General features: G+C 41.8%; 1 protein-coding gene across 2 annotated transcripts in view; it reads left to right on the top strand.

Annotated features, from left to right (window-relative positions):
* Myo1d (myosin ID) overlaps positions 1-25964 on the top strand; it is a 316231-nt gene that overhangs the window by 114734 nt on the left and 175533 nt on the right. For both annotated transcript variants that reach the window (XM_042282484.2, XM_076577607.1), the window contains 4 exons: positions 1193-1263; positions 4622-4696; positions 9089-9221; positions 19311-19477. In XM_042282484.2, coding sequence (XP_042138418.1) covers positions 1193-1263; positions 4622-4696; positions 9089-9221; positions 19311-19477 — 446 coding nt within the window. The remainder of the gene's footprint in view (positions 1-1192; positions 1264-4621; positions 4697-9088; positions 9222-19310; positions 19478-25964) is intronic.

The raw sequence follows: 25964 nt of genomic DNA, 5'->3' as shown, positions 1-25964 counted from the left end.
AGAGTCCTCTATACTAGATGCTTTGGTCTCAAAGTTCATTTAACTCTCCACTTTCTCAGAGCAAACTTCCGATTTCCTGCAATTCTTCATTTGTGAAACTCTTAGACATTGTGTTTCTTTAGCATCTGAAGCCTGCTGTCCTGGATAGGATTGTGTACTGTATGACATTAACATCTAAATGGTACTAGTATTACAATACTACGTGGTATCGTGTAGATTTTTACTTATCTGCCTGTCTGGGGGCTACTGTAGCAAAGAAAAGTTGGAGAAAGTCATGAAGAAATCCAGGACCATATAAAACCTGCCAATTCTTAAAGTATTCCCCTTCAATGAGAAACAGATATGCAAGGTTGCTCTTGTGTGAAAAATACCTAAACTGGAGTCTGGCTCAGCAGGCAGATGAGCCAAGCCACTTTCTGTTTCCTGAAGCCTTTCCAGGGCAACCATTTATTAGCAATGTAATGTAGTGCCAACTGCCTACCTCAATGCATCTCAGTCTCCATGTATGTGAGGGAGACATTGTTATACTTTAAGAGTAGATTATGAGAACTGTGGAATGTACGTGCCTTACAGATAGTAAGCTCTCGGTGTGGTCCTCCCAAGTGGAGCATGGAAGAGAAGGATTTAAGTGTTAGAAGACATTGCATGTCTGTTTCTCAGAGAGCCATACTTCTGCCATTGCTGGCTGCCCCACCTGCTAGGGACCATCCTTTACATCCAACTAAATAAAGGGCATCATTCATCAACCTCTGACCACATTGGGCATAGAATAGCCACATTTCACATCCATTATCCAGACCTGGCTACTTGGCCATGTCTACTGTTAGATCAGCCAGCAAATGGAGGCCAGTTGTGTGCTATGTGGGTTTCTGTCAAAAGCTTTTACCTTGTCAGCCATGTTTTTTTGGTTTTTGCAGGGGGTTGGGGGCAGGTGTTGAGACAGGGTTTCTCTGTGTAGCCCAGGCTGTCCTCGAACTCAGAGAGATCCGCCTGCCTCTGCCTCCCAAGTGCTGGGTTAAAGGTGCGTGCCACCACTGCCCAGCTGTCAGACATGTATTTAAGCAGACGCCAGGGAATGTGATTTCATTTAGATATCATGATTTGTGATGCTTGGTCATATTAAGTTGGAATGTATTTTTAGGAGTTAAAAATGTCATTTTTTTTTTCAAATTTATGTCCTTCTTTATCTTAGACCTGTGCTTCAGACAAAATCCTGGAGTTTGATCGGGACTTTCGAATCCGGCATTATGCAGGTGATGTGGTGTGAGTATCTTACTCGGTGCCTAGCATGATAATTTGCATGCAGCCTTACTTTGGAAAACAGGACTGAGACACTGTTGGCTGGTTTTCTTTTCATGTGTGTGGGGCTTTATTTGGGGGGGGGCACGTCATTTTCTAGATCAGCATAATTTAGTCTTTATTTGAAGAAAGTGGCACTAGCTTCATTTCTTCCTTGTTTCTCAGACATTTGGTTTGAGCATATGTTGTGTGACCATGTATACTTCCCCATGTGGTTGGAACTCAGTAAAAAGAGGCCACTGTGTCAATAAACCTTGGAAACATGTCAGGGGCTAGGGTGGACACGTGGATAAGATGGGTTCTGCCCATAGGAACCAGCAGGTTAGTAGATACAAGTAGATGTGTCTTAGTTACAGGAAGGGAGAAAAGGACTTCGCTGGGCAGGCACGTGGCATTATGGAAGCAATGAGGTGTCTGGAGAAGTCTTGCCGGAGGAAGCAGTGTGCTAGCAAGTTCAGTACTAGAAGTGAAAGGCTGGAGACAGAGAGCGGAGAGAGTGTTGGGGAGGGAACCGCAGGATACCCAGTGTGTGCAGGACTACAAGTAGCTGCACAAGCAAAAGTTTTACTATATTATTGTCAGAGAGTGTTTGAGAAACAGAGTTCTTACAAGCTGCACTTTTGATTGCCTTGCAATAAAAATAACAATTGACATGAAAATACTAATCGGTGTGAGAACTACCTTGGTACGTTAGGTGCCAGGTGTTCCTGTAACAAACTATCACAAGCTAGTGACTTAAAACAACCGCTGCATGAGCTAGGGGTGTTGCTTGGTGGTAGACTGCTCCCCTGGCCTAGGTGAGGCTCCCAGCACCACACAGACAAATACGGAAGCGGAAGTTTGGGCTCTCAGTGGTCTCGTAATTCAGGAAGCAGGAAGTTCAGCATTAGGTGATGGTAGGACTACACCTTTTCTGGAGAAATCTGCTTCTCTCAGGGAGAATCTGCCCCCTTTTTTGCCTTTTGATGCTATGGGCATTCCTTGGCTTGTGGCTCTACCCTCTATGGCTACCTCCTTGGTACATTGCTCCATTGTTAACCCCCTGCCACTATGTTAAAAGAGTTTGGTGGCATTTCTGCAACCTCCCCCCAGGTCTTCTATTGGATTATTTCCTTCTTTCAAGATCCTTAACATAACCCCATCTTTTTACCCCAGAAGACAGTGTTCCCAAGTTCCAGGAAGGTGGCTGAAATGACTGTCACTTGTTGTGGGTCATTTTTCACCTGCTGTGTTTGTTACGAATTCACTCTTCATTAAGCCCTGTTCCTTATCTTATTGTTTAAAGAACTCTACCTTTGTCTCTCTTTATTATGTTAGGAATTCTTCCCACGTAACCCATTACAAGAAGAGATTAATCAAGACAAAAGCAAATGATTATCTTTATAAATGCTGAAAAGACATTTGAAGAAACTTGAATGCCTATTTCTGACTAAATTAAAATTCTAGAATCATAAAATAATATGGCTCAAAATTACTACCCTCTGTCAAAGTAGCCATCATTGCAAGATGTACCATTTCCCACGGTTCTGCTCCTGTGCCCAGATTCTAGCGTACTGAGGAGAAAAGACAAGTCCCACTCAGATGCCTCCCACTAAAACAAGCCCAAGCCTCACTTACAGGCTGTTGTCTGACGATCAGGGTGGTGTGAACGCATAGCTGGACAGAGGTCTATGCCCCCAAGTCCACCTGTTTTACAGAGGAATCAACTTCTACATGATGAGTAGACATCTGACCCAAAGTCTCATACCATGTTTATGGGAGAACTGAGGTAGCAGCTAGGTTTCCAGGCTCCTGGTCCAGAGTTCCAACTGGCATTCACTGCCTCAGGCTTCTCCTTTAGCCTTTCAGTCATCTTCTAGGTTTTTATAGATTATCTTCTATATGTACAATGCTTTATAGGGCATGGTATCTGACCACAGGGAGCTTTCCATACAAAATATACACATATGTATGTGGTTAAATGTATATTTAAGCATATATATGTATGTATACATATGCATGCATAAGAAAAGATGGTTATAATAACCACCATATGAGTCATAGCAACTGTTATGACAAACTCCGAGTAAGAAAACACTATAATATTTTTAGGTGTTGTGGTAAGTAAGCCCCAGGAGGCTGATGCTGCTGGGCTCGGGTGCTAGGAATTATTTTTAAAGGAAGAAGTGGGAAGGGTGGTGAAAAAATATTCAGGAAGTAGCAGGGGTGTATCCTTTCTATAGTACAGATTAGAAACGCCTGGAAAAGTAGACTGAGATCAAATCACAGTCAGACTTGAACACTATACTGTAGTCTTTGAAATTCAGTCTGTGGATTTAACAATAGATCAAGAGTAGAATGATTTCAAATGTTCAGTTAAAAATGACAGGATGGTATTGGGAAGAAGATCTGGGTTAGGCAGGCAACAAAATAATTTTGGATGTAGTGACCTTAAAATCCCTGTGGACAGCACATCTGGAATATTTCTTTTTGTTTTGCAAAATTAAGTATGTAAAGTAAAAGGTTAGGGTTAGAAGCCTGAGAAGTGTTGATGAGATTCTGAAAAGGAAAATGGAGACAGACAAGAGAATAGAACTGCTAAGGAGGGGCTGAATGTAGTTTCTGTCTGCACAGTCACCCAGCCTTCACCGGGTCACCCAGAACCCGCATCGTGGCCCCGTGGTGAGGCCTCTCCGGTCACTGAAGCAGTACAGTCCCCCTGCCGTGTGCTCTTCTCCCCAGCTGCCTGCCATCTTAGCTGGAGTTTCAAAGCTTTGCTTTCTGCCTTCCTGCAGACTGTGACTAGTGGCCTTGGTTCTCTGTGATGCTCCTGCATGTGCCTGCTTCCAGCCCTTCATTCTGCCTGTTGCCCCACACGGTCTGCCAGTCCTTTTCTCCTCTGCTTATCCACTTCTTACCGTCCTTTGCAGTTCTCCTTGGACTCTTTTATACCCCGCACACTGAGTGGTACTTAGGCAAGCCACTTGACCTCCCCACGGATGAGACAATTAGTTCCTGTATGGTGCTGTTTTGCTTTTATCTTAGGCATGCTGGATGATAAATACAGCTCTCTATTTTGAAGTCATCTTCTTGAGGTAAGCAATAGCCAGTACAAAACAATGTTCTTACTCAGAATGATGGGACTGGTGCTCACTCCTTCTGAAGGAGAGAAGCAGAGTCTCTTTTATTTAGTGTGCAAAATCTGTGGCCTTTACCTCAGAGCTAAGTGGACCAGCTTTTAGAAGTTGGATTGCAAAACTGATCGCTGAAAGGCCTGTGAACTTCCAGAAAAGCTCAAGCGTGGCTTACATGTAATGATACATGCATTCTGTTTTCTCTCCAGCTATTCTGCCATTGGTTTTATTGACAAAAATAAAGATACTTTATTTCAAGATTTCAAACGTCTCATGTATAACAGGTATGATTGTTTATTACCTTTACCATTGCATAGTGTATGTGTATGCACATGATTACTTTTAAGTGACAATTTTAAGAGTTTTTAGCAGACTTTTCTGCTTTGTTATGCTCAATGAATGAAAATGATTATAATATCTGTAGACTTGGGGCAGGGGCTACTTACTACCAGTAAGATTGGTCTTAATTCTTCTTGGGTTGTCTCTATTTCTCTGTTCACTGCCACCAACCTTCTCGCACCCTGTACCAATGTAGTTAGTGGTCCCCAAGCAGGCCAGAGGTGACGAGTATCAGGTGGCCTCTGGGCCACCTCAAACTGTTACCTACACAGATTCCCACTGCAGGGTCTTTGTCCCCAGGTATGAGCCACTCTTTTGTCAGACTGGCACCTGGCATCAATGAGCCCTGGTCCTCACTGAGCTGTAGAATGTCCTCACAAACCACCTAAAGACAAAAGGCTGTACAGAACAAAAACAGGCAAGGGACAGAACTTTAAACACAGTATGGAGAGAAGGTTCAGGAAGACAGAAGAAGCTTCTTGGCCATCCTTCTGTAGATTAGAGAACTTGTTCACTCAGTAGATTACAAAAGTGTGTACTCTTGAGCCACATGTCCTTCTGTGCTCTGAGATACAGCTGGGAAAACAGTCTAGAAACTGCTTCTTTTCTAATAATAAACAAACAAGTAACTTTCAGAAGTAGGTGAGAGATGAAGAGTAGAAGCGCGAGGGAGGCATTAAATAGGACGGCCAACCAGAGGCAGCCTCCAGCAGCTGCCGATCTGAAGTGAGAGAGGCAAACACACTGCTGTCTGGAGGCAGAGAGAACAGCTGGTCCAAGGCCTCAAGGGAGGAGTCAGCTTGAGAGGATTGACAGCAGGAAGGACAGCAAGAGCGTGCTGTATGCTAACAACAGAGAGAGGACTGGGGAGCATGGTAAGGAGTGAATGTAGACAGGTGAGCAGGACCAGAACCGCAGTCTGTGAGCCAACATCAGGACCAAAGTATGAAGAGGGGAAGCCGTAGATCTGGTGTGATTTGTACTAGAGACATCACTAGTGCCACTGTGTAAAAAAAAAATAGTCACGAACAAGAGTGGAACTAGGGAGACCAATTGAGGCTGGCTTAGCAGTGACAGAGGGGGTGAACGTGGTCATCCCAGGTAATATTGAGAAAGGAGAACTAAGCAATGAGTTGATGCACAGCCGGAACCCAGATATGGTGCTGGAGCCTTGTGTGGGAAGACAAGGAATGCTTTGAATGGAGTAGGCTGAAGTACATGCTGCACCCAAGTGAAAGTGCCAAAAAGGCCACTGCACAATTGCATCTGCATCTCCAGAAAGATGGGGCTAGAGGTACCCATCATGATGTCAGTATGCTGATTGTGTACTAGAGCATGAGGCTGGAAGAGTTATCCAAGGAGCGGGTAGATTTAAAAAATGACAGTAATGGAAAGAACAGGATAATTGATCCCTAAATGACCCAGCATTTAGTCAAAGCACAACCTAGCAAAGAAACACTGAGAGCGCCCTATAAGATAGAAGGAGAGCAAGAAAACCAGGGTCACAGAGGCCCAGCGGGAGGTGGGTGCTTTAAGGTTAAAAACAAAGTGGGGCTTAAGAGATGGCTCAGCAATTAACTTCACTTGCTGCTCTTGCAGAGGACCCCCACATCAGACAGCACACAACTGCTGATAACTCCAATTCCAAGGGATCCAATGCCCTCTCTGGACCTGCACAGCACTGAATGCATTAGATGTGCATGGGATCAGGCACACACACACGAAATAAATCTTTTTTAAAACAGAAGAAAACAGTGATAAACTGTATCAAATAAAAAACAGGAATGGTGCCAAGATTGCTCATGGGATAATTCATGGAATTCTTGAAAAAATACTAATTTTTGGGCAGTGGTCAAGACAAATGTCTGATTGACATGGGATTGAGAGAAAACAGGAAAAGAAAAGATGGACACAAGATGTCTAAATAATTCTCTCAAGATCTTTTGCTCTAAAATGGCTTGTCTGTGGGTGCTGAAGCCACCAAGAATGAGGATGGAGCTGACAACAGTAGAAGGTAATAGAGACATGGAAATAGGAAAGGAAGTCCATGCAAGAGCTGGGCATGGGAGAAAGTGGTTTTCAGAAAAGAGATTCAGTGCTCAGTTTATCAGGTAATGTGCACCCATTTGAAGAACAAATGGCAGAGGGAAGCATTTCTCTTTGTAAGAAATGTTAAATTGGGAAAAGTAACCACACTTGACCAGTGGTGATGTCACAGTGTGTTGTCAGGCTTGTGTCCAAAAAACGAACGCAAAGTGGTATTTGTTACCTTTGTGCATTTATCATGGCCCAGAGAATCAGTTGACAGAGCACCGCCTCTCAGAAGTAGACTAATGTAGCCTAGGAGCACAGGACCAGGGTAGAAACGAAGTAACACATGGATGTAGTTCCTGAAATATTGAATAGTCGCATAGAGTGCACTACTTGCTTTGGTATGACAGGCTGTTTTCTCTATTGGAAAAACCTGCACGGGAAGCCAAACAGCAGTGGAAACTTGCTTGCTAATTGACAATGAAAAATATTACCCATAGAAACCAGTCTGCTTAGTGCTTGGTAAGCAGAGTTAGAACAAAGGAATTTAGATAAAACTAACAGTTACTGGTACTGGGCTGGGGCAAGGTGAATCCATTTTATCATCTTCCAAAGCAGTAAAAAGATTAACTGTCTGCTTACTGTCGCTTATTGCATATGTCTTTGTAATGGGAAAGACTTGCCGTGAGATGGCATCTAGATGATGAACACTTTTTGGTGTTTCTGTGGCTGACTAAGCTCCCAAAATCTGAGTGCATCCTTTTTTTGTATAGGTTAAGGTGACCCTTGGATCTCTAGTTCTTTAGAGCCCAACAGTTTCACATGCACACAGGAATGGTGTTTTTTCTTATGTGCACATGTGTCTGTAAATGGAAGAATGGGGCAGGTGGGTGGCCTGCCAAGTGCATGAACTTTTATTCATTCTCTTGTTGCTGAGCCAAGATCAGTCTTACCTTTTATAGATGCTGGGTTTCTGGTTTTGTTTCTCTTTTTTAAAAAATTAGATTCTAGGGGCTGGAGAGCTTGCTGCTCTTCCAGAGGACCCAACTTCAATTCACAGCAGCCATATCAGGTAGCACACAATTGCTTGTAACTCCAGTTCCAGAGGATCTGGCACCCTCTCTGACCTCTCCTGACATCTGCACACATGTAACATACACACTCACATAGACACACACATAATCACATAGGTAAAAGTAAATCTAAAAGAGAAAAGAAAAATATCCAAGTATTTAAGATATCTAAAAAACAGTTTTGATAATACTGTATTTATGACTTTCTGGCCTGAAAAGTCTCTCTTAAAACGACTCTGTTTGGATTCTTTTTATATCAATTTTAATATGATATAAAAAGAATCCAATTTTTCCTCCTTCCCTCCACTTACAGCATAATATGAGCATAGTTTCTAGTTACAGCTGACAGTTACAGTCAATAGAGGAAGAATTTGGGTTAGAAACTGTACAGATACAAACAACAGTGGTCCTCATTCTTCTGGCACATGTAAGAATTCTCAAAGTGCATACAGTTTTCTACCTTTGAAAGTTCTGTTCAGTAGGTATTTGAAAGGCATTGTAGGAACCCTGTGCACCAGAAGTGGAGGCCATCACTTGAATTACTTCTCCGCTAAAAGGAAGGAAAAACAGTGTGCTTTTAATGTGGTCATTTTTATAAGGGTATGACTGAAAATGATGGAATAGAACTGTACAGTGGTCAAACTATCCATGAACCAAAGAGCCTCGTGTTGTTTTCTTGCTTCTTTTGGTGGTAATTGGACCTACACAGTGGCGGTGATTAGAAGTGTGGCCCTGTCTGGGTTTGCAGACCCATATCACCACTTCTGCCCCCTGGTATCATCCATTCCTCCATTTCACAGTGATTATTTTTAACACGTGTGAAACAGAAATTCATTGTGTGCTTTAGGGAACCAACTCAGTTATATACAGATATATATATATATATATATATATATATATATATTTATATAAGATAAGGGTGTGTGTGTGTGTGTGTGTGTGTGTGTATTGTAAGAACCACATTGTGCAAGAGATCTACATAGTAATTTAATAGATATCACTTTAAAGAAGTTTAAAGAATTTTTTAAAGTGCTACAGTTTGGAAATTTTCTGTGGTGCACTATTGGCCATTATATAATCATAGTTTTCTGGATGCAACACTGTTTCCAGTTAGGCTCTGTGAATTCCATCTGTAGTGCACTGTGATTCCCAGGACACAGCTTGGCAGGACTAATTGGCCTTTTTTATCCACCTTATTTAATGCAGCATTTGAATAATTTTTCTGTTTCTCAGTTCAAATCCTGTGCTGAAGAATATGTGGCCCGAAGGCAAACTGAGCATTACAGAGGTGACCAAGAGACCTCTGACCGCTGCCACCTTGTTTAAAAATTCTATGATTGCTTTAGTAGACAACCTTGCTTCAAAGGTAATTATTTTATTTTCTAAATGTCTTCTATAATTCATAGATTCCCTCTTGACAGACAATGCGGAGAATGAACGTGTGATTTACTTTTTAGGTAATTGTCCTTAATTAAGTTGAACAGTATATATTCAAAGTGAAAAATAGAATTTTTATTCCTACTTTAAAAAAAAACTGAGTAAAATAATTGTTTGTATCCCAGGTGTATTCCTTTCTTAAATTCGAACTTTTTATTCTACAGTTAAGGTCAAGGGAGAAACTGCCATTAGGGTTTCAACTATATGTATGATGTACCATGCCTGGGAAAATAAACTGAACCCTGTGCTGGAAGGCAGGGCATGGCCAGAGGGGGCAAAGACGGGAGTCAGAGACAGTTGAATGTAACTATAGCCAGGCGCCATCCGTCCCTGTGCTGTGTTTGAATAGCAAGTGGCCAGGAGTTTAAACACAAATTTAGCTTACACATTTTATCTTCATATGGTTGGAACACACAAATGATTAATGACAATTCTTCCTAATTTTTGCTGTTGCTTTGATTCTAATGCTGTCTGATAACTTGAGTCTGGCTGTTTTTCCATTTTATTTTTAAGTACGAGTTTTATTTTCCTTTCCCTTAAAAAACAGATTTCTGCTCCTAACTGCTCTGTTGACAGGTTTGATAAATTAGCAGAATTCTGGGGCTTGTTATTTTTAGCTCTTTTCATTATATCTTCCTCTTCTGGTAATTTTATTATATGTTTTCTTCTCTGTTATTATCTTTTTTTAAAAAAATCTATTTTCCTTCTAAAAGAATTAATTTGCATCTCTACTTCACCGTGGTTACATTAGGCAGATGCCACAAGCTATTCAATAGCTTTCTATCTCTTCCCGTCATCATTTCTTAGCCTCCTCCACTGGCAGCACATAAGCACAGTCCATCCTCTTGTGAAATTACATTTCCAGAAACATGGGACTAACGGCTAGACTGCCATCAGCAGCCCGGCTCTCTCATCTCTCCTTTTCTCTTGATGGCATCTTCAACCTGCTGCAGCCAGTGAGAAGAGGGTGAACCTAGGAGGAAGGCATACAGCATCACTTACTCAGTTAACCAGTGAAAGAAGCGTTGTCTTTAAAAACTAATATATATATATATATATATATATATATATATATATATATATATATATATATATATATATATATATATCTGCAATCTCAGGAGGATTGCAGCTGTAAGGCCTGCTTACGTTGCACAGCAAGTTCCATGCCAGACTTGGCTGCAAAGTGAAACCTATCTCAAACCCAGGAAACATGAAAACCAAATTCCAACCTTTTCTGATACATCAATACAACCCTGTACCCAGGGGTTAGGAAATATCTATGCCTTTCAAGTATAAATGGAACACTTTGCTAGAACTGACCGCATGCTAGATCATAATGATGCAACTATTTTGAAAGATACAGACATATTCTCCCTCCTCAAAGCAAGTTATTTTAATGTGCTTAAAAACTCTAAAAATAAACTGCTTTCCTAAATAAGTCACAGATTTAAGAGGCTATCACAATGAAAATTATAAAATATTTAGGACTGCTTGACAAAGAATTTGTCAATGTTTGTAGGATGTTGTTTAAGTGACCCATTTGTTATGCCTTCATAAAGCAACAATGCTGACTAAAAGTGAATAAGTTCAACTCAAAGAGCCAGAAGACAAACTCAAAACCTAAAGAAAGAAGAAAATAATGTAATAGTAGAAATTAACCATAATGGAGAAATCAAAAAACTAGTAAATAACAAAATCTCTAATAAAATTGATTTAAAAAAAAACAGAATGATGACTGAAGGGTTGTTATAACCTCTGATACGAGAGGTTAGTGTGTTATGAATAATTGGCTGCTAGCACATTTTAAAATTTAGTTTGCTAGGAACATGTTAAAATTGATTCAAGATGAAAGTCAGAATACAACAATAACCTTGAGGATTCTGAATCACTAATCAGAAGTCTTCTGCCCTCCACCTCCACCAAGAGTGTCAGGCCTGATGGTTTCACAGATACCGGTTATAAAACTAGTAATCCACAGCATCTGTCAACTGTTTAGGAGGTGGGAAGAGAGGCTAACACCCAGCTCATTTTCACAGAGGAACACAGACAAAAGATCCTAACAATATGTCTGAAAGTTGCCTTTCTTGGCAGCATAGTAAATACAGTGCTTACTTGTGAAACAACACAAGTATTGAGTAAATTTTTTTTAAAAATTTCATCTTTCACCAGGTGGTGGTGGCACACGCCTTAAACCCAGCACTTGGGAGGCAGAACCAGGAGGATCTCTGTGAGTTTGAGGCCAGCCTAGTCTACAGAGCGAGATGCAGGACAGGCACCAAAACTACATAGAGAAACCCTGTCTCAAAAAAACAAAAAACAAAAAGATCAACTTTCTGAATGGAACCAGAAACTAGTAACATTAAGGGATGTGTAAGCCAGGGGCTTTGTAAAGATAGAAATCAACTGAGTGGAGGCATAGCCTTAAAGCTGCCTTTTCACCTGGGAGGATTGTGAAATACTGAACTCTGAGGATGGTTAGTCAGCATTCAGGGCTGAGTCCTTGAACTGAAATCTGGGACTTACCCAAAGTAGAGTGATAATACACACACACACACACACCCCTACATCCCCAAAGGGCCACATCTAGAACGAGTTAAATAACCCTCTATTGTCTATGAAGAAACTGCCTATCTTGGCCTTTGATACTTAGCCAAAGGATATCAAGTATTGGAAGGCAGTGAATCTTTCTTAAGAATATGCAATTATAAGCCAGCTTTAATAAGATTTGCAGCCCACATTCATACTACCTAAGTGGGCTGAAAAAGCTTCAAGCCAGCAGCTTAAGATAGTCCAGGTCTTATATTCCCACAAACTTCTGAAAGAAGCAAATACAATTATTTTCTTTAGGCTATCACCCTCAAATCAGACCTTAAAGACTTTCCACAAAAAAATCCAAGGAAAATAGGAGCTGCAGGGGCAGGGGAGTCCTCTGGAGGGATGGCTCAACGATGTAGAGCATGTATTGCTCTTCCAGATGACCTAGGTTCAATTCTCAGCACCCACATGGTGACTCACAACCATAGATAATTCCAGTTTCAGAGAACCTGACACTGTCTTCTGACCCCTGTGAGCACCAGGCACACGCATGGTGCACATACATGCATTCAGGCAAAACTCTCTTAATACATAAAATAAAATAATCTTAAAAAAATAAAAATAATGAAAGTTTTTTAAGTGACTTTAAGATGTCATATGCTAGAGTGAGATTAAACAACAGGCCCAGATGAAAACTCCTGATACCAAAACAACCACAAATAGAATCCAGAGCTGGGGAAATGGCTGCCTGGAGTCAAGCATGAGGATCTGAGTTCAGAACCCACCACCCATGTAAAAGCTGAGTATGCTGGTACATCTTTATATCCCCAGTGCTGGAGGGCAGAGACAGACAGATCCCAGGGGCTCATTGGCCTGCCACTGTTACTGAAACAGTAAGATCCAGGTTCAGTGAAAGACTGTCTCCCAGGGCTGGAAAGATGGCTCAGAGGTTAAGAGCTCGTGCTGCTCTTCCAGAGGTAGAATAATCTGGAACTCCTGGTCTTCCTATCACCAGCTCCCAAGTACAGGGATTGCATATGAGTACTACCTTACCTGGTTCAAAGACAAGTCTGTAGCCAGAAGGTTTCTCCGGTCCTGCCCAGCCCTGAGGTCCAGCAGCCGCTTATAAAATAATCATTCAGAGGCTTAATATTATTTAGAAACTGTATGGCCTTTGGCAGGCTTCTTGCTAGCTAGCTCTTACTGTTTAACTCAACCCATAACTGTTAATCTATGTATCACCACGTGTTTCATGACTTTAACTGCATCTCATTACATGTTGCTCCTAGGATGGCAGTCTGGCATCTCCTCCATTCTGCCTTTCTCTTTCCTGTCTCTCTCCTTGGATTTCCCACCTGCCTCTAAGCTGCCTTTCCTGCCACAGGTCAAAGCAGCTTATTTATCAACAAATGGGAACAACATATATTCACAGCATACAGAAAGACATCCCCCAGTACAAGTCTCTAAAAAGCAGCCAGAGAAAAGATAGATTAGCTTCAAAAGAATAGTAATCAGGCAGAGTGATAATGGCTTAACCAAAATTCAGTACCCAGAGAATATCTTTTCCAAGAACAAAGACATAATAAAGACTCTTTCTGAAAAAGAGAAGCCAAGTGTTCACCACCGTTCTAAGCTCACTAGCAGCATGAAAGGTCCGCACCAGGATCCAGAAGCAGCCTTGTACCTGCACTCAATCTTGGGCTGATGTCTTCTGGTCCAGGGTATCCTTACCACTTTATGAGATGCGTGTGCAAGAGGCCTTTCCCCACATTTTCTCTAGTGTCTGTCTTTTAGGATTTCATCATGGAAGCTGATGACCACCTCATCCCTTTCCCAGAAGTGGAACTCCATGGGGCATGTCTCCACAGTGTTTCAAGTGTACTATCTTCTCTCTTCACCTGGACTACCTTTGAAATAGAGAATAGGTCCTACTTTATGTACTTTTTGATAGCTTTGTAAAATGCTACCAACAGATGGTCAGTAAATTATTAAATGAATTTGAATATGCCTTGACTATCAGTCTGCAAAGCAGATCAAATAGATGCATACTTAAATGCATTACCTTCTAGCTAATGTGTACGCCATTTGGCATACTTCTACAAATTATCTTTTTTACATAAAACCTAGGGAGACAGGTGAAGAGAATGAGATCACTATGAACTCTGGCAATTTAGCCTTTATACAACACTAATTTGTCAAATTTAGGATTGCTTAGGCTGAGTCAGTCTTGATATTTATAAGTGAGAGAGGAGGTGGCATTTATAAACTGAGACAGAATGCTGATTAAATATAGAGAAAGTATTTCCACTAGATTCCTTATTCAATAACTTACATCACTAAGCAGGCTGAAAGGGCTTTCCTACTTGCTGGTTGGTTGTTAGTGTCTCGTGGTATTTCTGCTTCCTGTATGCAATTGCTCAGTGCTGGTGCAATCCCACTTACCTGTTTGGTAAAGTCTCAGGTGGTCCCTTGCACTGACTGCTTTGTCCATGTCATAGCATGTGTAGTCAGTTCCAAGTATTTTCTAATTCACCTCATCATTTTGACCTCTCAATCATTCAGAAGTATGTTTCTTAATTTTCAAGTATGAAGGTTTCCTAATTATCTCTGTTGCTCTTGAAGTCTGACTTCAGCATTTCAGCTGAGGACATCCTCAGTGTGATTCAGGTCCTTAGAAACATTTACGTGACATGTATGTTTTGTTTGTATTAGAGATAGCTTATATTCAGTAATCTGTGCAAGTCCCAGGAGGCCAAGTTTGGCTTTCATATTGTCCAACTTAACAGCATCTTTACTAGTTTCTTTGTTGGGTTGAAAGGTAAGTTCAAAACTATATTGACTCTAACTTTATCTACCTCTCCTCACCTCATGTACTTTCAGTCTTTGCTTTAAATGTTTAGGGAATTTATTCATTCATGTTAGAACTGTCACATCTTTCTGTTATTTGTTCCATTTGTCTGTTTGAAACATCCCTTTCTTTCCTCATTATTTATGTCTTTATTTCATTGTCTCTGTGTGTAACTGAATATATGTGAACATATGTGTGTATATACATATATGTGTGTGTTAACTATTCTGCAGTACCAAGCCTTCCCCACCAAGATGGACTGAATCTTCAAAAGCAATGAACTCAAATAAATCCTAGTTAGACAATATGAAAGCCAAATTTGACATACTAAGATTTGCACAGATTACTGAATATAAGCTATCTTTAATACAAACAAAGCATGCATGTCGGGTAAATGTAACAAGTTTCTAAGGATCAGAATCACACTGAGGATGTCCTCTGTGAAGGGCTGAAGTCAGACATCAAGAGCAGCAGAGATAATGTGTTTGTGTGTGTGTGTGTGTGTGTGTGTGTGTGTGTGTGTGTGTGTGTGTACATGTGTACTGCATGCCTGCAGAATACCCAACAGAAGGAGGTAAGGAGGAAAACTGATCTGGGCTCATTGTTTTTGAAGATTCAGATTCATTCCATCTTGGTGGGGAAGGCTTGGTACTGCAGACGAGATCACATCATAGAGAGTCAGAAGTAGAGAGGAAAGGTGAATGCTGATACTCAGCTGTCTTTCTCTTTTTCCCCCTTTTATTCCATCCAGACCCCCAGCCAATATGGTGGCTGCCCACATTCCATAATGGTTAATCCTTTACAGAACTGTCCCTACAGGCACACCCAGAAGTGTACTATGTCAATGTCCTAAGTGATTCTAAATGTAGTTGAGCTGACAATAAAGAGGACATACTCACACCAGTTAACAGCAGAGAAACTAAACTGCAGGTATGCCAATTCTCTGCAGTGTTGCACCAGGACATGCAGACAGATCTAAAAGCACTTGGTATTTATTGTGCTTGGCGCCACTTGAATTGGTTTACTCACAAGCAGTAAGATCTTCGGTGCCAAAAGACTCACACGAGATCTTTGCTTAATAGTGACCTCTCCTCCTTCCCCATCTCACTAAGTTTGTTTCAAGTTTATCATGAGCCTTTTCAAGAGTAAGCTATGTATAAATGCTCCATTTGAAAACTACTACAAATTTTACCAACTATGGCTACTTTTGAAAGTAGAGCCGGGCGGTGGTGGCGCACGCCTTTAATCCCAGCACTTGGGAGGCAGAGGCAAGTGGATCTCTGTGAGTTCGAGGCCAGCCTGGGCTACCAAGTGAGTTCCAGGAAAGGCGCAAAGCTACACAGAGAAACCCTGTCTCGAAAAACCAAAAAAAAAAAAAAAAAAAAGTAGAATTATGATTAAACATTATAATAATATTGATCCTCTGCTTAAATATACAAAAATATTTAAAATGTAACTATTGGTATTCCAGAATCAAACAGTTACCAGGTTGTTTGTTTGTTTGTTTGTTTGTTTGTTTGAGACAGGGTCTCACTATCTAGCTTTGGCTGGCCTAGAGCTCACTATGTAGACCAACTGTCCTCAAACTCAGAGATCTGATGCTGGGATTAAAGATGTGTGCCACCAAGCCTGTCATCAGTTCTCTCCCTCCCTCCCTCCCTCCCTCCCTCCCTCCCTCCCTCCCTCCCTCCCCCTCTCTCTCTCTCTCTCTCTCTCTCTCTCTCTCTCTCTCTCTCTCTCTCTCTCTCTCTTTCGTTTTTCAAGACAGGGTTTTTCTGTGTAGCCTTGGCTGTCCTAGAACTAGCTCTGTAGACTAGGCTGGCCTTGAACTCACAGATCCACCTGCCTCTTCCAAATGCCAGGATTAAAGGCTTACACCATCACTACCTGGCCATCAGATATCTCTTGATTTATAGCAAATTATTCTGAAATACAGTGCTTAAGGAAACCACAGCTCATTATTCCTCATGATTCAGTGAGTTGGCTGGGCAATTCTGCTGAGCTCAACAAGGAGAGATCAGTATACCAGGGTTGGCAGTCTGAGATATCTTACTTAAATGACATGGCTAGCTGATTAGACATCTTTATTCATGCAGTGTTTGGCTTGTTTACATGCTAAAGAGGCAGTGTCTCTCATGGATACCTCTCCAGATGTCACATAGTGTCACTTCTGCTGTATTGTATTGGTAAAGCAAGTCACAAAGTCAGCCCTGATTCAGAGATTCCTGCCCCTTAGTGGTATAGGCTACAAATATCATGGTCATATTTTTCACTCTCCCATAGATGACAAGATTAAAATAAAGACAGGTATGCTAGACAGAATGATGACCCTAACTGGTAGCACCAACTCTGATACCTGCTGAGGATCTTGTAATTAAATTCCCTTCTGACACTATTAGCCCAAGTTGTCATCTGGTCCAAGAAGTTAAAGGGCAAAGTTGCTAGTAAGACTGATTTTTATTTCAAATGCCATCTTCAAGTGAGGCCTCTGGGACAATCTTCTGTATGACTTGGATACAGTTTTTGGAGTTCCCTTGGCCCTTGTTTATATTTAATAATTTGTTAGAATGATTCACTGAACTTAGAAATGCTATCGTATGATAACACTTTTATTATGAAGGATACAAACAGCCAGATGAAAAGATAGTCTGGCAAAGGCTGGAAGTGAGGTCCAAGCACAGTGGCTTTCTGTCCTCAAGGAGTAAGGCTGTACCATTCACCCAGTACATCAATACATCCTCAAAGCCCAAGTGTTGTGAGTTTTTAATGGGGGTTTCACTGATTAAATCATTGGCTGCATAATTTATTCTCCATGCCTTTTATTATGCCAGATTTAGTTTATTTTTGTTATTCCATAGATGGCCCCCAGGATTTTCATGGCCTAACTTAGGAACCCGTGTGACTGTGTTACACAGAAAAGGTGAAATTAAGGTCCTATTAGCAGTCCTTAAAGTTAGGGATTGTCCAAGGGCGTCCAGGTGGGTTCAGTATATAATCACTGAGCTCTCTGCTAGGGAAAAGGGAGGCAAAAGAGTCAGAAACAGAGAGCTGACATAAGAAGACTCAGCTAGTCATTGCTGTGTAAGAAATGGAGAGGAGGCCCAGGAATGTGGGCCTCTAAGAGCTGGATGTGTTAGTCAGGCCTCATTGTTCCGACAGAGTACCTGGCAGAACAAGTTGAAAACAGGCAAGCTTTGTTTTGTCTCTTGGTTTTCAGTCCATTGTGACAAGAAGAACGTGGTAGAGCAGAGCAGCTCCTACCATGGCAGCCAGGAAGCAGAGGGCTGTGGGGAGTCTGTCTTCCCTTTATTCCAGTCAAGTCCCCAGCCTCTAAAGCTGTGCTGCTCCCATCCCCCTTTGTTAATCCTCCCTCTGAGCACCCTCACAGATAGTGAAGAAATGCACTTTATAGTCTCCTAGATACATCTCAGTCTAATCAAGTTAACAATCAAGATTTACCATCATACCAGAAAAGATGAACAAGCTATCTCCGAGGTCCCTGAAAGTAGTAACTCCATAGCACCCTGACGTTAGCCCACTGAAACCCATTTCAGACTTCTAACCTCCACAGCTGTGAGATAATCAAATTGTGTTAGTTTAAGCCACTAAACTTGTTATAATCTGCTACAACAACAATAGGAAGCTAATATAGCAGAATTTGCAAAAAGGAAGAAAACAACTTTATTTTTTATGGTGTAGGGAGCATGATAAATATATGATTATAACTTCTTTCTTAGGTGTTAAAAACTTATTTAAGTGCAAATCAATTCACATTCTTCAAAACTTTCCTACTTCTTAAACCATTCGCAACCCTTTGCCATGTCAAGCCCTCCCTCCACAGTGCTCAAAACTACCTAATATAACTACGTCGAACTCTATCTTAATTAAGGTGCATCTGTGTGTCTGATGGATAATGGATTCAGAGAAGAGATGAGATATATTTGACCTCTCCGATTCATCTAGTGATAATTTATTCATTATCCTCGGTGTACCAGGATCTATGCCAAACATGGCTTTATATTTAACAAGAGTCGTAATCTAATGCCTGGTACAAAATGTGATTGGCATAGAGGGGGAGTTTCTAGAGGGGCTCTTCCATAGACTCACTAATGCCTATAGATGGTTTCATAACATTTCTTTTACCCATAAAGTTTAATCTCTTTTATAGAAGCACAAACTAATGCAACAGCAGCAATGATAATAATAATATAAGAGCAATGGCTGATACTTAGGGAGTACTTGTGCTCTCAGACCACTTGACCTTAATCCATCAAGATCTCCGTTACAGTTGATCTTTAGCTACTTTCTCTTCTGAGTTATTTGTAAATATACAATATATCAGTCATTTGTAAATATACAAAACTCTCAGTGCTTACACATCTTAATTATTTTCTCCTTAGCTTTAACCCCTTTCTACTATTTCTGATGAGTCTTAAACAGTAAAATATAAACCAGTGATTATATGAGAACTACTTTGAATTGGGGCAGAAAGGAAGAATGCTTCATTCACAGATACATAGCCAGGTGATCCGAGGCACTGAGCTTAATTTGACACAGTTGACACTAATGACATGCTAGCATCCCTCCTCGAGGTCTACAGTGAATTCTCTCATTGCTTATTTATTTCTTTAGGAACCATACTATGTACGTTGCATCAAACCCAACGACAAGAAGTCCCCACAGATATTTGATGATGAGCGCTGCCGCCATCAGGTGGAATACCTTGGATTACTGGAGAATGTGAGAGTGCGCCGGGCAGGGTTTGCGTTCCGCCAGACCTATGAGAAGTTTCTTCACAGGTAAGGGTAGAGTATGCAGCAGAACCTAATTGCACTCAGAAACATGACGATACAGCAGCCATGTTAGGCCATCTGCAAGCATCTATTAAGTGAACAGAAAAGTCAGGGAAACTGTACATATGAGAAACTTCTTCAGAATCGGCAGAGTTCTTGAGTTTATAGCTTATAGACCCTGGGAGAGAGTTCAGTCATTTTAATGGAAATTCGAGAAAGAACATGGATTTGGAGTCTCATGTAGGATTCTGCTGCAATACCTACTTCACACTTGTTCCCAAGCCAGGTGTTTTATCTCCTTGATCTTATTTCTGCATCTATAAAATGAATATAAAAACTTCACTAAAGGCCAGGTGGTGGTGGCAGCACGTCTTTAATCCCAGCACTTGGGAGGCAGAGGCAGGTGGATCTTTGTGAGTTCCAGGCTAGCCTGGTCTACAGAATGAGATCCAGGACAGGCACCAAAACAACACAGAGAAACCCTGTCTCGGAAAAAAAAAAAAAAAAAAAAAAAAAAAAAAAAAAACTTCATTGAGCCAATCAATAGTGGCGCACACCTTTAATCCCAGCACTAAGGAGGCAGAGGCAGGTGGATCTCTGTGAGTTTGAGGCCAGCCCGGTCTACAGAGTGAGTTCCAGAACAGGCTCCAAAGCGACACAGAGAAACCCTGTCTCAAAAAAAAAAAAAAAAATTCTTTGAATGGTTGTTGTGAGAATTAAGTAAAAGTCCAAGTCCCCAGCACACAATAGATATTCAGTACTACTCTCAGTACTGATGCAGAATTACCATCATTATTGTAAGTTCAGTGTGGACGCTCTGAATTAATCTGACCAGTTTGAATCTTGGGTTTACCACTTTCTGGTTATGTGACTCCGTGACTCAGTTTCCTTGTGTGTGAAATGAGGATGGAGCAGTAACTACCTCGAAGGGTGCTTGATGACTGGGTGAAGGATACAAGGCGCCTAGAACGGCACGTCGCTACAGGAGTCATTCAGAGTGAAATGGTGCTGCTGTTGACTCAGGGCTGGTAATGACAGTGACATTCGGTAACTGGGAGATAGGAAAACGTCATCAGCTTCATCAGTTTAACTACTTTAAATGTTCATTAAGCATTTCCAACATTCTGGACTACAGATTCCACACACAAAACATAATTGAGTAAATACATAAAACTTTAACCAGGGGCTGGAAAGGGAGCTCAGTGGTTAAGAGCACTTGCTGGTCTCCCACAGAACCTGAGTTCTATTTCTAGCACCTATGTGGGTGTGTGGTCTGAATAAGAATGGCCCCCATTGGCTCATATAGTGAATGCTTAGGGAGTGGTACTGTTTGCAAGGATTAGGAGACATGGCTTTATGGGGATAGGTGTGGCCTTGTTGGAGGAAGTGTGTCATTGGGGGTGGTCTTGGAGGTTTCAAAAGCCCATGCCAGGCCCTGTATCTTTCTCTCTTCCTGCTGCCTGTGGACCTGGTTGTAGAAATCTCAGTTACTCCCCCAGCACCATGTCTACCTGTGTGCAAGCCCCAATTGAATGATTTCTTTTATTTATAAGAGCTGCTGTGGTTATGGTGTCTCTTCACAACAATAGAGTACTGACTAAGACAGTGGATGTCTCAGCTGCCAGTGCCTGGCTGCTGCTGCTTGTAGTGAGGGCTTCTGAAGCTGGCAGTTTCTGAAGCGGCTTTTCATTCTCACACTGCCAGGTGCAAAGTGTCTGCTGTGGTGGTATTGTGTTTCCCAAAATATTGTGCATGCTAATAAACTTATCTGGGGTCAGAGACAGAACAGCCACAATATTAAACATGAGGGTAGGCAGCGGTAGCACACGCCTTTAATCCTAGCATTCCAGAGGCAGAAATCCATCTGTTCAAGGATACAGCCAAGCATGGTGACTCATGCCTTTAATCCCAGAAAGCAAGGCTTTAATCCCAGGGAGTGATGGTAGAAAGCAGAAAGGTATATAAGGAGTGAGGACCAGAAACTAGAAGCATTTGGCTGGTTAAGCATTTGGCCTGGTTAAACATTCAGGCTTCTAGCACAGTTCAACTGAGACCCATTCTAGATGAGGACTAAGAGGCCTCCAGTCTGAGGAAACAAGACCAGCTGAGGATCCGGCGAGGTGAGGTAACTGTGGCTTGTTCTGTCTCTCTGATCTTCCAACTTCACCCCAATACCTGGCTCACAGGTTTGATTTTATTAATAAGAACTTCTAAGATTCCTGCTACAGTCTGCTCAGTCCTGGATGCTGCTTTCTGCATCCCAGGTCCCATCTGTGCTTGTGGGAGGAGTCGGGGGGGGGGGGGGGACTACTCTACCCTAAGTTAAACCTTCACCAAAACTTTTTTACAACTTTAAACCTAACTTACTAAATAGAGAGAAAAAAATCATAGACAGAGATAGATACTTGCTGCAGCCTAACTTTAACTACTCTGCTTTATATTTATACTTTTACTCCTGAAGAATAGGACATCACCGCCTCCTGTAATTCATTACCGGGTGTGCCCCCTGCTCCATGGTGTTCCTTCTCTTTATCCTCCATACCTAAGTCCCACATTCAGGGTGCCATCTGTGGGAATCTGGGCACCAGCTCCCACCTTTTGAAGGTTCTTAGGTGGAGGAGAGAGGAATTAAGAAATATTAGGTAGAAAGAGAGACCTAGACAATGAGAAGAAAGACAGAAACACAGGATAGCTTCGGGAGGGCCTGGATCAATACCCAGTAGCCTCATCCTTTATTGAAAAGAGCTTTTTATAATATGCCAAGAGGAGAGACAAAAGACCTCCCCCTTGCAAGATCAAAGCACACCATACAGCCAAGTGTAGACCCTTCTAAACACCTGGTAAACACGCCCATGGCCAAATCATCTCCTTACACAGCCCTGCTGGGTGGGTAAAGCAAGCTCAGATTCTCTGACCCTGAGTAAGTCTCACTAGAGAGCCTCTGTGGGCTCCCACAAATATGATAGCATACAACCTCCTGTAACTCCAGCTCCAGAGATCCAACATCCTCTTCAGGCTTCCTTGGGCACCTGAGCACATAAAGCATACACATAGACACACATAAACACAAATAAAAAATAAGTCTAAAAACTTGAATCAGAAAATTCTGATTCAGGTCAGAGGAGTCTCTAAAGAGGTAAATTCCAGGAGGATCTAAAGGTGAGAGAAGAGAGAAGGTCAGACAGAGGGAACAGCGGCAGAAAGGTTCTACTCTGTAATGAGTATGGCACTTTACAAATCACATAATCAGTGTAGTTTAAAAATGCTGAGTGCCAGGCATGGTGTGAAACAGCAGAGGTATAGACAGGGCTTGACTCACGTTGAACTTGGTAATTAGACCAAAGCACTGAGGTTTTGAAATTAGTGAGTTTTAAGCATGGAATAGTATGTCTTATAGATGTCTTCAGGGAATCACCATGGTGACCATGTGCCCATTCTGCTACTGCAGGAGTCTAGAAGAGATAGCTTACAAATAGTGTCTTCAGCAGTGTGTTACCGTAGATAGAGGAGTAGTGGACACATTCAGGATGTGTTGAGGGCTAGATGACAAGAGTGGCTTGTACATGAATGGACTGTGATGAGAATGAAGAACGACAAGTAGACTTTTGGTTTGAGCATCTGGGTCAACATTAAACTGAATAACAGACATTTGAAGTGGCCGGAGAGACGGCTCCGTTAGTGCAGTGCTTACCACACAAGCATGAAGAGCTGAGTGCATGTGGATTCCCAGTGCCCACATAAAAAGCCAGGCATGGGTACACACCTGTAGCCCTAGTGTTAGGAGATGGAAATGGGAGTATTCTGGGGGTTTGCTGACCAGCCGGTCTGTTCACATCAGTGAGCTCCACGTTCAATGAAAGACTGTTTCTCCAAAAATAAGGTGGGAAGAAGAGACAAATGGGGCAGCGGGGTGGGGGGGGGAGGTAAGAGAAATGGCTTAGGGCTAAGAACATTTGTTCTTCCAGAGGACCTGGTTTCAATTCCCAGCTCCCAACTGCCTGTAACTCCCCGTCCGGGGGATCTGACACCTTCATACAGACATATATGCAGACAAAACATCAATGCACATAAAATAAAAATAAATAAATCATTTTTAAAAGTTTAAAAAAAGAAAAGAAGGGCTGGAGAGAAGGCTCAGTGGTTAAGATCACTGACTGCTCTTCCAGAGGTCCTGAGTTCAATTCCCAACACCCACATGGTGGCTCAGAACCATCTGTAATGAGATCTGGTGCCCTCTTCTGACCTACAGGAATGCATGCATGCAGGCAGAACACTGCATACATAATAGATAAATCTTTAAAAAAGAAAAGAAAAACACAAGATGGAGAGAGATCTCAGAAGACACTTGATGGCCAGTCCTCACATACCTATACACCACATACATGTGTACCTGCACACACACACACACACACACACACACACACACACACACACACACACAGGCACGCACACGCACGCACGCACGCACATGCACACGCACACACTCACGCACGCACGCGTGCATAAACATACGCATTCCCACCCCATCCCCCATGAACCTATAAACTTCCAATACAGTAGTCTTAGTGGCTCAGTATTAAATACCCCATTCCTACCCCAAACACCCTCAAATAGTGCAGAACGTGTATGTATGTGCTGGCTGATTTTTATTGTCAACTTGATACAACCTGGCAAGAAGAACCTCAATTGAGGAATTGTCAAATCAGATGGGCCAGTTGCCACATCTATGGAGATTATTCCTTCATGGCTCTTGCTTCCAGGTTCCTGCCTTGAGTCCTTGCCCTAACTTCTCTCAATGATGGACTGTGACCTGGAAGTATAAACTGAAATAAATCCTTTTCTCTGCTAAATTGCTTTTGTCCACAGTGTTTATCACAGCATCAGAAAACAAACTAAACAATTTTCTTTTCTTTTTTTTTATTTTTTATGTATGTATGTATGTATGTATGTATGTATGTATGTATTGTTTTTTCGAGACAGGGTTTCTCTGTGTAACTTTGCGCCTTTCCTGGAACTCACTTGGTAGACCAGGCTGGCCTTGAACTCACAGAGATCCACCTGACTCTGCCTCCCAAGTGCTGGGATTAAAGACGTATGCCACCACTGCCTGGCTAACTAAACAATTTTAAAATAGCAAATGCACAGCCAAGATAGGAAGGAGAGAGAGAGAGAGAGAGAGAGAGAGAGAGAGAGAGAGAGAGAGAGAGAGAGAGAGAGAGAGAGAGATTGAGATTGAGAGAGATATTGATTGATTCTCAGTGAACCTTAAACATGTATCTTACTCCTAAATATGTTATGAAGGTGCAGAGGTAACCCAGTGTCACAGTTAAAAGCAAAGACAATCTAGTGAGGCTTGAGCTGCCTTTTAAAAAGCCACCCCAGGCTGGGTGTACAGATATATATTTGTTATCCCAACATTGGGAGTCTGAGGCATCATGATTGGCCATGCCTAGCCTATATAGTGAGTTAGAGACCAGCCTGAGCTACATGAGGAGGCCTAGAGAAAGTGAAGGAGAAGAATGAATTCCAAGTGGGTCAGTGTAGCTATATGGCTAGGAGTTTGGCATAATGACCAATACAAGTAGCCACATCTCCAGCTGCTGTAAGGGAAGCAAGGCCCATCTAAGGTCAGTACAAGAAGAAAAGACAGAATAGAGAAGAAGCATTATTCAAACAAACTGAAGAAATGGCCAAATGGTGAAGAGAGATTAGGATATTTAAACTTCTCAAGAGAACTATTAACAATAGTCAATGGCTTTTTTAAATGCTTGTTCTGTGTACCAGGTACATTTTTTAAGCATTTTACATGTTTGCTTTAAGTTACTGAAACGAGCTGCCATGGGAAACATTATCTTACCTCATTCTGTGCAGCTGAGGAGACAAAGGTGCTGCAAACATTATCTTTAACAAATGATGCTAGAGAAGCTGGATATCCACTTGCAGGAACTGCCTCCCATCCTAGACCAAACCAATGCAAAGTGCATCAAAGGCCTTCATATCAGAGCCAAATCTTTGAAATTAGGCAACATACTACAAGATCTGAGGCTAAGGAAATGCCCCACTGGCAAAGTGAAGACTGAGTTTGATCCTCAGCACCAATGTAGAGCTGACTGTGGCAGTGCACATCCCAATGTGGCAGTGCACATCTGTAATCCCAATGCTGCCAGACAGGATTGGACAGGAAGGGTCCTGGGAGTTTGCTGGAGAGCCATTCTGGATAAAATCAGGTTTACAAACTTCATTTTATTATTTTTTTTAATTTTAGATTTATTTTTATTATTCTTAATCGTGTGTGTGTGTGTGTGTGTGTGTGTGTGTGTGTGTGTGTGTGTGTGTTTCTGTGTATGAATCTGTGCACCTAAGTGTAGGTGCATGAGGAGGCCAGAGGCATCTGCTCCCCTGGAACTGGAGTTACAGATCGTTGTGAGCAACCATATGGGTGCTAGGTGTTGAACTCTGCTTCTCTGGAAGAACAATACATACTTTTAACTGC

The sequence above is a fragment of the Peromyscus maniculatus genome, chromosome 8 (genome assembly GCF_049852395.1).
Source record: "Peromyscus maniculatus bairdii isolate BWxNUB_F1_BW_parent chromosome 8, HU_Pman_BW_mat_3.1, whole genome shotgun sequence".
Taxonomy (NCBI): Eukaryota; Metazoa; Chordata; class Mammalia; order Rodentia; family Cricetidae; genus Peromyscus; species Peromyscus maniculatus.
Note: the sequence above shows the minus strand (reverse complement) of the source record. Positions and strands in the feature narration are given on the sequence as shown.